Source organism: Phascolarctos cinereus, unplaced genomic scaffold (genome assembly GCF_003287225.1).
Source record: "Phascolarctos cinereus isolate Bilbo 61053 unplaced genomic scaffold, phaCin_HiC Scaffold_7;HRSCAF=346, whole genome shotgun sequence".
NCBI classification, from domain to species: Eukaryota; Metazoa; Chordata; class Mammalia; order Diprotodontia; family Phascolarctidae; genus Phascolarctos; species Phascolarctos cinereus.
In genome coordinates, this window is record NW_027556180.1 from 45,442,856 (window position 1) to 45,454,997 (window position 12,142).

At 39.7% G+C, this 12,142-nt stretch overlaps 1 protein-coding gene across 1 annotated transcript in view; it reads right to left on the reverse strand.

Annotated features, from left to right (window-relative positions):
* Positions 1-4,267: 4,267 nt before the first annotated feature.
* SELENOT (selenoprotein T) overlaps positions 4,268-12,142 on the reverse strand; it is a 29,829-nt gene continuing 21,954 nt past the window's right edge. The window contains exons 2-6 of the mRNA XM_020980886.2: positions 11,619-11,729; positions 9,244-9,370; positions 7,980-8,067; positions 7,180-7,333; positions 4,268-5,010 (exon numbers count right to left, since the gene is read on the reverse strand). Of these exons, the coding sequence (XP_020836545.1) occupies positions 7,215-7,333; positions 7,980-8,067; positions 9,244-9,370; positions 11,619-11,729 (445 nt within the window). The 3' untranslated portion in view covers positions 4,268-5,010; positions 7,180-7,214. The remainder of the gene's footprint in view (positions 5,011-7,179; positions 7,334-7,979; positions 8,068-9,243; positions 9,371-11,618; positions 11,730-12,142) is intronic.

Here is a 12,142-nt window from a genome sequence, read left to right on the forward strand (position 1 = left end):
GAGAAAACTCTGGCATCCTTCCCCTTCCTCCCCACCCCACCAAAAAAAATCTGGATACCCAAGGGTTCAGTTGTGAATCAATATAGTTGTTTTATCAATATCAAAGATTGTTGACCACCTAAGTCACCAGATGGTTATGAAGCAGGCCAATAGATTTTTCCTGGCTAAGGGTATGTATGTGGGTAGCAATTTAAGAGTCCCAGTGAAGGTTTCCAAAAGGAAAAAAAAAAAAGTCAGGGGCTTTTAGTTAACCCAATCTGCTCCTTCACCATACAGAAAGAGAAGAAAAGTCACAGCTCATTGACTAAGGCAGCTTTGGACGAATGCATGTAGTCTTTTAAGTCTATCAGCCTTTTCTTGGCAAGTAGTATTTATTAACAATCCTTGATTCATTTAATCACTCACTACCAGCTAAAACTTGCAAGAGGGGAGGAGTCATCATAACTAACTACAAAAGAATCTACAGGAAAAAATTCAAAGGACTCTGGACCATAGGGAGAGAGAGGGATGTGGTTTCTTTCTCCCCTAGTGGGCAAGGTGAGGATGTCAGGGTGCTGGGACATTCACTGGGGGTGGGGGGAGACTCATTCTCCTAGATGCCCAAGTCCCAAGATCTGCTTTTCAGTCCTTGTACTTGAACCGCAGAAACTTGCTGAGGCTTCCCTGCCAACTGACCTTACTACTCAGTCATGCATGTAGCTGATTCTTGGATCTATTCAAGTTTTGGTTCTTTGCTGAGTTTTGTGAACTCCTAAGGGAAGTTAAGAAATCAATACATGAACCTGGTTCTCCAGGTCTTGAGGTCTCATCTTTTATCCTTGGGCTAAGGGCCAACTGCAACAAACCTGACCCATAATCTTTATATTATGTTTTTATACTGATTTATATTAGGGTGGCCTTCAATGCCATAAATCCCTTATCATATAAGCAGACTTCCTCTAGGTTGCAGCAGGATTGCCAGGGACTTTCATAAAGTACTGTGAAATTCCACAGAAGGAGCCGGTAGACTGTCAGGTTGGCATAATAGTCTCAGCCCACTTTCCCCTCTTGAAATAGGCACCATGCCAACAATATTTAATTGATAAGGTCTAAGTATGTGTAGGAGGCAGTGCAAAGACAAGTAAAAAGAGCATGAGGCAGAGCTTGGAATGAGGGAAAGAAGCAATCAGGTCCCCAATAAGAATAAATTTAACACCAGGGAAGCCTATATTCCTGTGTAGATATAGGGTTCCCCTTCGACTCTCTGCCATTAGAGGACATTGGTCATAATCATTACAACTCACAGTAAAATACACAGAAGCAGGAGCTTTGGGGAACAGGGATACCCAAGAAAGGATACCATCAGGTCAATAGCTGGGACTTGGATATACTGGTCTTCAAGAACAAGGAGTGAAATAATGGTCTTTCTATAACATTTTATAGCTTTTCAAAGCACTTTCACTCATAGTTATTTAGAACAAACCCTGCTTCCTAGTTTCTAAATAAGGAAACAGAGGCTAAGAAAGCAACTTTCCCAGGTCATAAACAGCTAGTCAATGTCAAAACTGGAAGCTGACCCTTTCTATCAAAATCTGTAAGGCCCGTCATAGGCTCTCAATAACCTACCTGTTAATAACTTCTGAATTACTAATTTATGAAGCAGGAAGAGGGGGCCACTGGCCTTGCTCACTAGATGGCTGATGTCACATTCAACATTTAAATCAATCAAATCAATTTTTTATTTTTTTGGCAATCTGATGAAAAACTTAATATAAGTGTTAAAATTTTACCCGAACTTTACCAAAACCAGCTAAAGGCCAAAGCAGGAAGGGAAAATGATCCAATCCACTAACTACAAAACTTACACTTCTATTATCAAGGTTAACCATTTGCTAAATAAACTGTCTTTATTACAGCAATTAATGCCCATAAATACATGCTGAATTTCAATGTCAAAAGTAGGCTTAAATATCACCTATCCTACTTTTCTATACAGGAGCTAAATTTGGTCACTACATGGATGTACTTCTAAATAAGGGGCAGGGTTTTTATTAACCTAACAAATAATTGCCATCACATTATAAGCATAAACATAGAACTCTACAGGATCCCATTGTAATTTGGTTTGTTTTCAACATGAATTCAAACAGACCACAGATCAAACTTTATTCCTGCAAACTGAGGGAATCTGGTAAAAGCCTGAAACAACATATTTATTAAGTCAGTGGGTAGTCATTTTCCCTAGGAGCAGAGAAGCTCCCAGCAGTTAAGAACGCAAAACTTTCTTAGGATATCTTAATAGGCTATAACCTTTTATAACAAAGAAATCTTACAAGGAGAATGGCAAAATAGAAACATACTGTATAAATAAATAAGACCTAAAAATGTGGATGCAACATTCAGAAAAACTAACGTGTTAACTAAAATTGACATGTATGAAGATGCAAGAAAAGATACTGCCCCTCACAAAATACCATTAAAACATTACAAACTTTTTCATAATAAGGCTATTTTCTCCTGACTCAGGGCATTTCTAACAATAAAGAATCAGGCGTGCATGGAGCCTAGGAAAATGTACTCCTCTTGGTATAAGCCAAGGAGCAGGTGACAACAGTGATAAAGGACAATGTGGGTTAGCCACAGGAAGATGGCCTAAGGCTCCAGGATGCCCTCATGATGTCAGGGGAAAGTGAGAAAGGCATCCAGCACACTGGGTGGATCCCCTGTAATGAAACTATGGGAGGACACGGACAAGAGCTGTCCAAGGTGAGCTTGCAAGGAGAGACTATGACTTGTGTCCCTGGAAAGAATTTCTGAATCAAAGAGATCAGGAACCCATTGGAGAGACAAACGACATTTATGTAGCGCTTTGCATAACTCAGAGCCTCACAACAACCCTGTGAGGTAGGTCCCATGACTATTATCCCCACTTTACAGATGAGGAAGCCAAAGCTCAGAGAGGTTCGTGCCCTTGCTCAGTCCCACAACCAGTCCATATTAGAGGTGGGATTTTGACTCTGCTCTTCTGGACTCCAAGGGCAGCCCTCTATCCACCCTATCAAAACCCTAGGTAACTTTCACTGCCCCCTGAAGCCTCCTCTCCTGCAATAAGGAAGAGAATGCAGCAGAAAGCATGCTGGGTTTGGTGGCAGAGGTCCTGAGCTGGAATCCTGGTACTGCTACTGACTACCTCTGTGATCTTAGGCAAATCATTTAGTGCCTCTGGGTCTCAGTTTCTCAAACTGTAAAATGAGAAGGGGTCTTTGTTGTCCCTTCCAACTCTCAAATCTACAAACCTGCATTTCCATCCATGGACCACTGCACAAGTGCCTCCGGGCGCACCCACCTCCTTTACAATCGCTGCCATATTTGTCACTTAGCCACAACTGAAGCCATAGATGGCATTTCCTAGACACACACCCCTTCTCCCTCCACCAAGAGTACAAACAGAATGTGAAGGAGAGCTATCTGATATCTTGTACGTGGTAGGCTCTCAATAACTACCTGTTAATGATGATAACCTCGGAATTATTTTCTCAATTTTCCAACTCATAAACAGGAATAGGCCATTAGACCTGCCCAATGGATTGCTAATGTCAAATTCAACATCTAAATCACCAAGTTAAATTTGTTTTTTGACAAACTGATGAATTACTTTTAATATAAGTGCTGAGACTTTACCAGTTAAAGACCAAAACCAGCTAAAGGTCAAAGCAGAAAAGAAAAACGATCCAATTCATTAATCATAGTCTTCTTACACTCTATTGTCAAGGCTAATCATTTGCTAAAAGAACTGCCTTCATGAGGTCAATTAATGCCCATAAATATATGCCGAATTTGAATTTCAAAAGTTTGCTTAAATATCACCCATGCTACTTTCTACAGGACCCAAATTTGGTCACTACATCAATGATGTACTAGTCACCAAGGGACAGGGTTTTTATTAATCTAACAAATAATTGTCATCACAATATAAGAATAAAAATAGAACTATTGTAATAAAAGCGGAACATTAGAATTCCTTGAGATGACACTAACAGTAGTCCCCCATTATAATCTGGTTTGGTTATACATTCTTATTCCTGCAAACTGAGAGGATCTGGTAACAGCCTGAGACAACATGTTTACTCCCCTATTCGGGCCCAACGGGATTTTCCTGAACAAAATAAGCACTTCAGCTAACAGAAGAATGAAGTTTCTCAGACAACTGAAGTGCGCATTCTCTGATCTTCTGGAAGCAAAGAAAGATTTAGGTAGGTAGTTATTAAATATAATGCTTAAAGGCACATTACACAGGAAATGAAAACTTTTTATTTAACTTAAATTTGCTTAGTTTTTATATTTAGGATAAGTATAAAGGCCCAGTTAATCAATTCATTAGACTGGTCAAGGCAAGACATTTGAGCTAGACAACAGGGTTTAAAAAGCGGTTGGTCTTTTAGTAGTTCTCTTGTAATCACAAAAATGGTATTGTACTCAGGATATTGGGTCTTTTTTTCATAATCTAGTATAATGCACTGTTCACAATTTGCAATATTTTGAAAACCATACAAACAGGACATAGCCAAATTAGAGGTGTTTGACAGACTTTGTAAAGTACTTGGGAATGTCAGCTATTTCCCCAAATACCCATTTTAAACTACAAAAAGAACACAAATTCATATAAAATCACAACAGATGTAACAGACATCTCTCAAAGAAAAAAAAAATCAGATATTAAGTCAATTTGCCACTCTCCCCCCCCAAACATGACTAAGAAATAAAGTTACAAGTAGTAATGCCTGCATTTTAAAACAATTAACTGGCTGAATTAACCCTTTAAAAAAAATATAACTATACAGTATTATTGCACTCCATGAATGTGCAGTATTCCAAAACATGCCAACAATGAAAGACTGTCTTGCATTGAGGTTTTCCAAGAAGTTCAACGAGGCTGCAAATAAGTATCTGGTCTGTACTAACAGCATGCTGTCTTCAGTACAGGCCTTCATTGGTGCCAACCACGCTGCTCTCGCAAAAATCCATTAATGCCTGAAATATATTAAAGAAAATGTTGTGTCAGACCACAGATTTCAGAAAAGCCGCCCCCTGAATCAGATACAAGGCAAGAAGAGGAACACGTCTCTTCAAAAGTAAAAACGCGCTCACTACCCTGATGCTAAAATTTCCATTCATCCATAGGAAGGTTGCTTTTCCCCTCCCAATCTGCATCGTTGGCACGTCTGTGATGTCCCCAAGGTGGGTTTTCCCTTAGTGCCGGCTGTCATCTGGGGTCCCTCTTGTTCATGTCCTCCTGTCACTCTTTCACAAAGACGTGCACCCTCGCAGACTGGGACACCCGCCACCAACGCAGGCAGCACTTGCTGGGTCTGATGACCCTCACCCTTGATATGGGATCAGCCCACTTCCTTTTGTCATCATACATTTTGGCTCCCTGGCAGAAGCTGCCACCAGTGAAACACTTCAGCCTATTTTTCCCCACCCTACATCTCTCCATCACTCTTTGGACCACAGGCAATTCTGGTTTTTTTGGAAACTGTGATTCACAGCAACAAAGCATCACGAGGAGGAAAAGTATAATAAAGAGATGGAAAAGCCTCGAAGTGCTGATAATGTTGTAAAGGACCTCAGATGCAACCCCTATCCCAGTCTCCTCCTCCTGATTCAATGCTGGGCCCAGCTCAGTGTTCACAGCACTTTGCCCAAGCTGTGCTCACGGACCAGTTTGATGGGCTCTCTAGCCAACTGCATATCATACAGGCATTCTTCACGCATGTGGTCTTTCCTGTGTCATCTGTTAGGATGAACTCGTTTGTGAGACTGCAGATCCTGTTTAGGAAACTGTGAGGATGCCTAGGCTCAACGCACCCAGCACAAAGTTACCCATAAACAAAAGCATCTTCACAGGGAATCCCGCTTCCATGTGGACTCTGCTCTAGACAGTCTCAAACAGTGGTAAACACTCTTCGTAAACATACATTTGGTTTGATGCTTTCATTAGTACAAATAATTTTGGAGCCAAAATTTCCTCAGTTGTTGCATCTTTCAAGGAATCTTGTGATTTTACTATATATGTGCGAGTCACCGCATTGGAGGACAACCTCTAAGACTACATTTGGCTATACCGAATCTATTTTTTATGGTCAACAAACAATAATGGAACAAACATGAAAACTGATATTCTTCTCTGCACACCTTCCAGTCGATTATACAACTACCAGGATGTATCTGATGTAGAAATGCAGAACGTTGTTACAGGCTGCTTATTTCCCTTTCTCATATCATCTTCAAGGAGATGCTCAGTACTCTGTATGGATTCTTCCTGGAAGTTTTTTATAGAGATAAGAAGGCATATGGGTAGCTACTTACTGATGTTTTCTTGATCACCTTTTCTGTAATAGCAGAACAGATGATTTTTCCATGTGTTTGGCATACTCGCCCGCTTTCAGGTATTTCAGACTCAAACCTTTAATATCTTTAAAATTGTGTCTCTTCCCACAGAGACCTCTTCTGCGTAAATTCAGTCCAGTCCAGGTGGTGTCTGCCACCCTTGCTTGCTTTATTGCCATTTCTATCTCTTTCTGTAGACTATGAGGGACTACCATAGTAGATTCCAAATGCAGTGGCTAAGTGAGGTTTGCCATTTCCTTCTTCAGCTCAATTTTTAGATGAGGAAACTGAGGCAAACAAAGTTAAGGACTCGCCCAAGGTCAGACAACTGGTAAGTGTCTGAGTCTGGATTTGAATTGGGGTCCTCCTGACTCCAGCTCTGGTACTCTATCCACTGCTCCATCTAGCTGCCCTACTAAGCTGCCTTATTAAGCAGTTACTAAACATACAGTTCAATACAATGATCTGACTACATCATTCTTTAACTATCTTATTACAAAGTAACTTTTTATCAATTCGTAGGTTGACCTTCTCTGCATCTACCAACTGGGCAAGCAAGCCCCTGGTAATTGCGTCGATGGCTCATTCTCAGTCTGGTTTTAGGGGACCAGGCCATGGTCAGAAATCTGAGCCAGGAGGGAAAAGAATAAATGCAACACAGCCTGCCAGGTTAGTGGGTTCCACAAATGACGTTTTATGCGTTCATAATCCTACGAAGCCATTAGAGAAACAGACCATGGAAATACACGTGCACCCTGCCTTTGCTGCTTGTTGCAGGTTAGCTGAGGCATGTACATTTTAACTACTTACAAAAGAGTTTTCAGGGCTGAAAGATGGGGCTATGATCAATGATGTGGGATTGAATCCATGTGCACGTTGAGCTTCATCTCGTTGTCAAGAATTTGAACAAGCTGCTGCATGGATGGAAGGTGACCAGATTCCAGCTTTGACCATACCGGTACATCTACAAAAAGAACATAATCCAAATAATTAAAGATAATTCGATGGCCAACTACAATTCAGAAAATTTCACTCTATAATAGGAAGCATCAAAAATTAAAAAAAATAATCAAAATACTTCCTAATGTACTTCTCAAGGCCTCTTGGTGCCACAGTGGACAGAGAGCTGGACCTATAATCAGGAAGACTGACTGAACCTAAGTTCAAATCCAGCCTCGGAAATTTCCTAGTTATGTGACCCTGGGCAAGTCACTTACACTTTATTTGCCTCGATTTCCTCATCTATAAAACGGGGACAAAAACAGCCCCTTCCTCTCAAGGTTGCTGTGAGGATAAAATGAGATAATGATTGTAAAGTGTTCTGTAACCCTTAAAACACTATAGAAATGCTAGCTATTATTACACACCAACTTTTGATACAGAGGATGAAGAAGTTGATAACATCTACAAAGAACTCAACAATCTCCTCTGAACCAAGATGGTGGTCCCTGCAACAGTATTAATAGGTATTATTCTCTCATAGGTATGTTAGTAAACAATTTTTCTCATATTATAATTTATGACAAGAAAAACATTTTTATGCTGCTTGATGTTGACTAAAGATTAAAATAATACAGTTTATTACAAAATGAAAAATATTTAGAACCCACCATTTAGCGTTATCTCAAATGCACCTGTTGACATACACTGGTTCTCAATCATGTTACTTAGGAAGAAAACCATCATACATGCATAGACCTAAAAGAAAAAAAATCAGAGTTGCCATTGTATTTCAGACAAAGTGATTTTTAAGAAGAAAACATTTAATACATGATGTGGCAAACTCTCAACATTTTCTCTCTGAAATGATTTTTTCATCTGATAAATTCTATTTTTCCTTCACACATTTCTACAGTTTACACACAAACTAATACTTCTATTGCCACCACCCAATTATAGTAAGGAAATTTTAAAAAAGCTTAGTTCTAATTCAGTTCAAAGATTCTAAGAAGCCATTTGTGACTTAGCGAAAATAGATCTAAAAGAAACACCAACAGTCCAAGTAATGCTTAAAAAAGAACTATACACAGTTCATTGAACACCTTTTAAAAGTATTCACAAAGGAATAGTGATGCAATATTTGGCAACTTCATGTAGAGACCTGTTCAAGGGTTTTCAAACTTTATTAAAAGACTAAACATAACCAGGTTCACATTCCTAGAAAATTATTTTAAGCTCATGAGAAAAATCACTTAGGATAAGAGTTACTGATAACTACAGGTACATTCTGCCACCTCATGAATGCCAGCTGACCCCTTCTCTGCAAGAGCCCTCCTCAGTTCCTACTGAAACAGCTTTAACTCTCAGGTTCTAAAATTTGGGCAGGGCCAAGAAGATCTAACAAGAGAGAAGATACTTCTCTGCTGTCCAGAAGGGAGCTTTGGCAATTCTGTCCCAGTAAGAAACTAAGAAAAGGCACAAGATGGGTTTCTAAAGGCATAGACAGCAGGAAACTTAGTCCTTCAGAAGGAAAGATACTCAATGGGACAGATTAAGAGAAAAAACAAATGATAATGAATATTTCTATAGTGCTTTAAGATTCACAAAGCACTTTCCTCACAACAGCCCCACGAGGTAGGCAGTACAAGGATTATTACCCCCATTTTCCACATGAGGAAACTGAGCCTCAGAGATCTTATGTGATCTGTCAATTAGTGTTGGGTCTAGGATCCAAACCCAGGTCTTCTGCCTCCAAGTGAAGACCCTAAAAGCTACCTGTCATCCCTAATGCAAGAAGAGAAATCATTAGATTCCCAAAACTAAAACAAAACAAAAATCACCACCACCAGCCCACGGCTAAGTCCCAAGCTCTTCCAAGAACAATGCAATCCCACACTTTCACTGTCAACTTGAAATAAAGAACCAGCTACATACCTTATTTTCTTGGCCCCACTGCCAGATGCTTGGAGCCTGCATGCCAAAGAAAGCAAAAGGATCCTTGCCAACAATTATTAAGCCTATTAATACTAGTTTGAAGACTGACAGGAAAGATGCTATGTGTCTATCAAAAGAAGAGAAAAATTCATTTTTATTATAATGTAATAACCATCAGACATTCAAATACGCAAATACGGTTATACACAAAACTACATATTTTTTAAAATTTCTAGTTTATACTAAGTGTACATAAATATATATATATGCATGTGTATAAAAAAAGTTCAACAAAATGGCCCCACTTCCATGTCTAGTACAGTGGAGTAGGCAAAGGCCAACACCAGAACCCCCCAAGTGCCTTAGCATATAGCCAGGGGAACAGGCAGACTCCAGCTTCGGCTGTGAGAACCTCCAGGTGCCTCAGCACAGCCCGGGAAAAGAAACACCCTTCCGGACTCTGCACACACCAGACACGAGCACTAGGATTCTGGCTTAGCACCAGGTAAGCTGCCAGACCCCCGTGGCCTCCAACAGCACCAACCACCCTACAACCACCCCCTCAGTGCAGCACGAGACACAAGGGTCCCTCCATGGATCTCAGGGCAACACCAGCATAGTACCAGGTAAACCGCCAGGGCTTGCAGCCCCTGGCATGAGAAGCCTGAGATAGTGCCCCTTATACCCCAACAGCAGAGCTCAAATTTAAAAGAAAGGAAAAAGGCCAAAAAGGATGAGCAAAAAGCAACAACGACAACAAAAAATACTCTGGTCATAGAAAATTATTATGATGAAAAGGAAGATCAATACACACACTCAGAAGAGGACAGCAGTGTTAAAACACCTATGGGCAAAGCCCCAGAGGAAAACGGGAAGTGGTCTCAAGGCCAGAAAGAACTCATGGAAGAGCTCAAAAACAATTATAAGAGAGGAAGAAGAAAACCTGGGAAAAGAAATGAGTGATGCAAGAGAATTATGAAAAAAGAGTCACCAGGAGCAGCTAGGCAGTGCAGTGGAAACAGCACCGGCCCTGAAGTCAGGAGGACCTGAGTTCAAATCTGGCCTAGGATCAAACACTTCACACTTACTAGCTGTGTGACCCTGGGCAAGTCACTTAACCCCAATTGCCCCCCAAACTCCCCCACATTTTTAGGGGCAGCTAGGTAGCACAGTAGATAGAGCTCTGGCCTTGGAGTCAGGAGGACCTGAGTTCAAATCCAGCCTCAGACACATAACACTCACTAGCTGTGTGACTCTGGGCAAGTCACTTAAAACTTCAACTGCCTCATTAAAAAAAAAAAAGAGGAAAAGTATCCATATGAACAAAAAATGTTTATAGCAACTCTTTGCGGTGGTAAAGAAATAGACACTAAGGGAGTCATAATTGGGAGAATGGCTGCACAAACTATGATATGTTGATGTAATGAAATACCGTTATTCTAGAAGAAATGATAAAACAGACAGTTTTGAAGAACCCCAGGGAGACCTGTATGCACTGACATATAGGAAGTGAGCAGAACCAGGTAAACAGTTTATACCAGGCCTACACGACAACATACCACTCGAAGGCCACTTTGATGGGCTGCTTTGGCAGGCCACAGGCCATGTTGTACAGGCCTGGTTTATATCATAACAACAACATTATAAGGAAAAACAACTTTGAAAAACTTCAAAAAAATTTTTTTGCTTTTTTTTCATGAGGCAATCGGGGTTAAGTGACTTGCCCAGGGTCACACAGCTAATAAATGTCAAGTGTCTGAAACCAGATTTGAACTCAGTTCCTCCTGACTCCAAGGCCAGAGCTCTAACTTAAAAAGTTTGATCAACAAAATGACCAACTATGATTTCAGATGCTAACAACTGCTTGACAGAGAAGTGATGGATGCAGAGTGCAAAATCAGACGTATATTTTTCTGGATATGATCAATCTGGGAATTTGTTTTGCTTGCTATGCATACTTGTTAGGAGGAGTTTTGGTTTTGTTTTTTTTTTTCCAATTGCTGGAACAGGGGAGGAGTAGATGGAAGGGAGAGAAAATAAAAGCTTGTTAAGCGAAAAAGTGAAAAATATATTTTTAAAATGTATGAGTAAAATGTTTAAGTAAAATTCTATTTTGAAGATAATTCTCTTTTAAAAAAATTTAAATATTAAAAATCTTCTATTTATATAAACATGCTTAAATTAATTGCAAAGAAATACTGTTACAGTGATGAGGAAAAAAGTAAAGAAAATACAAGGCAAACTGGCTTAAATATGACCAAAACACTGGGTTATCAACTGACTTCAATTTAATTAAATTTAACTAATTTAATTAAACCATTAAGCTCAGAAGTCAATTTCTTTATTTCTTATCAGTTTTACTATAACATACTCACCTATATATTGGTTGAGGGAGGTAATTCTCTCCTTCTATGCGGATGTCTGGGTACCGCTGGCTAATAACCCGCATGTACTCCTCAAACACCCGCCTATACCCTCAGGAAACACTATAAGAAAAAAAAAAACCAACAAGAAAAACAATGGTATTTCTGTTAAATGATTTAGAAATATTTACCAAGATTTATCTTGGCACAGTTGTAAAAAGCCCAGTAATTACCACCTCTGTCGATATCAAATGGTTCTAGTTAAAGCACATTAAACAATGGACTTGAAGCCAACAATGGCTAGGCATCCTTTCTCACTAAAAGGGATATATTTTTAGTTTTTAAAAAGTGCATCAGTAAATAAAGTCTTCACACAAATTATAGCCCTTTGGGGCATTAGTTACTTTCATAGAGCATACACTATGGGAGAAATGCTGTACTAGTTCATGTCATTCTTCTGAAATTTGAGCTTGGAAGTGATGAGATTAAAAGTACAGAGTTCTACAAATGACTAAGCAAGAAATGAAAGGGGGGAA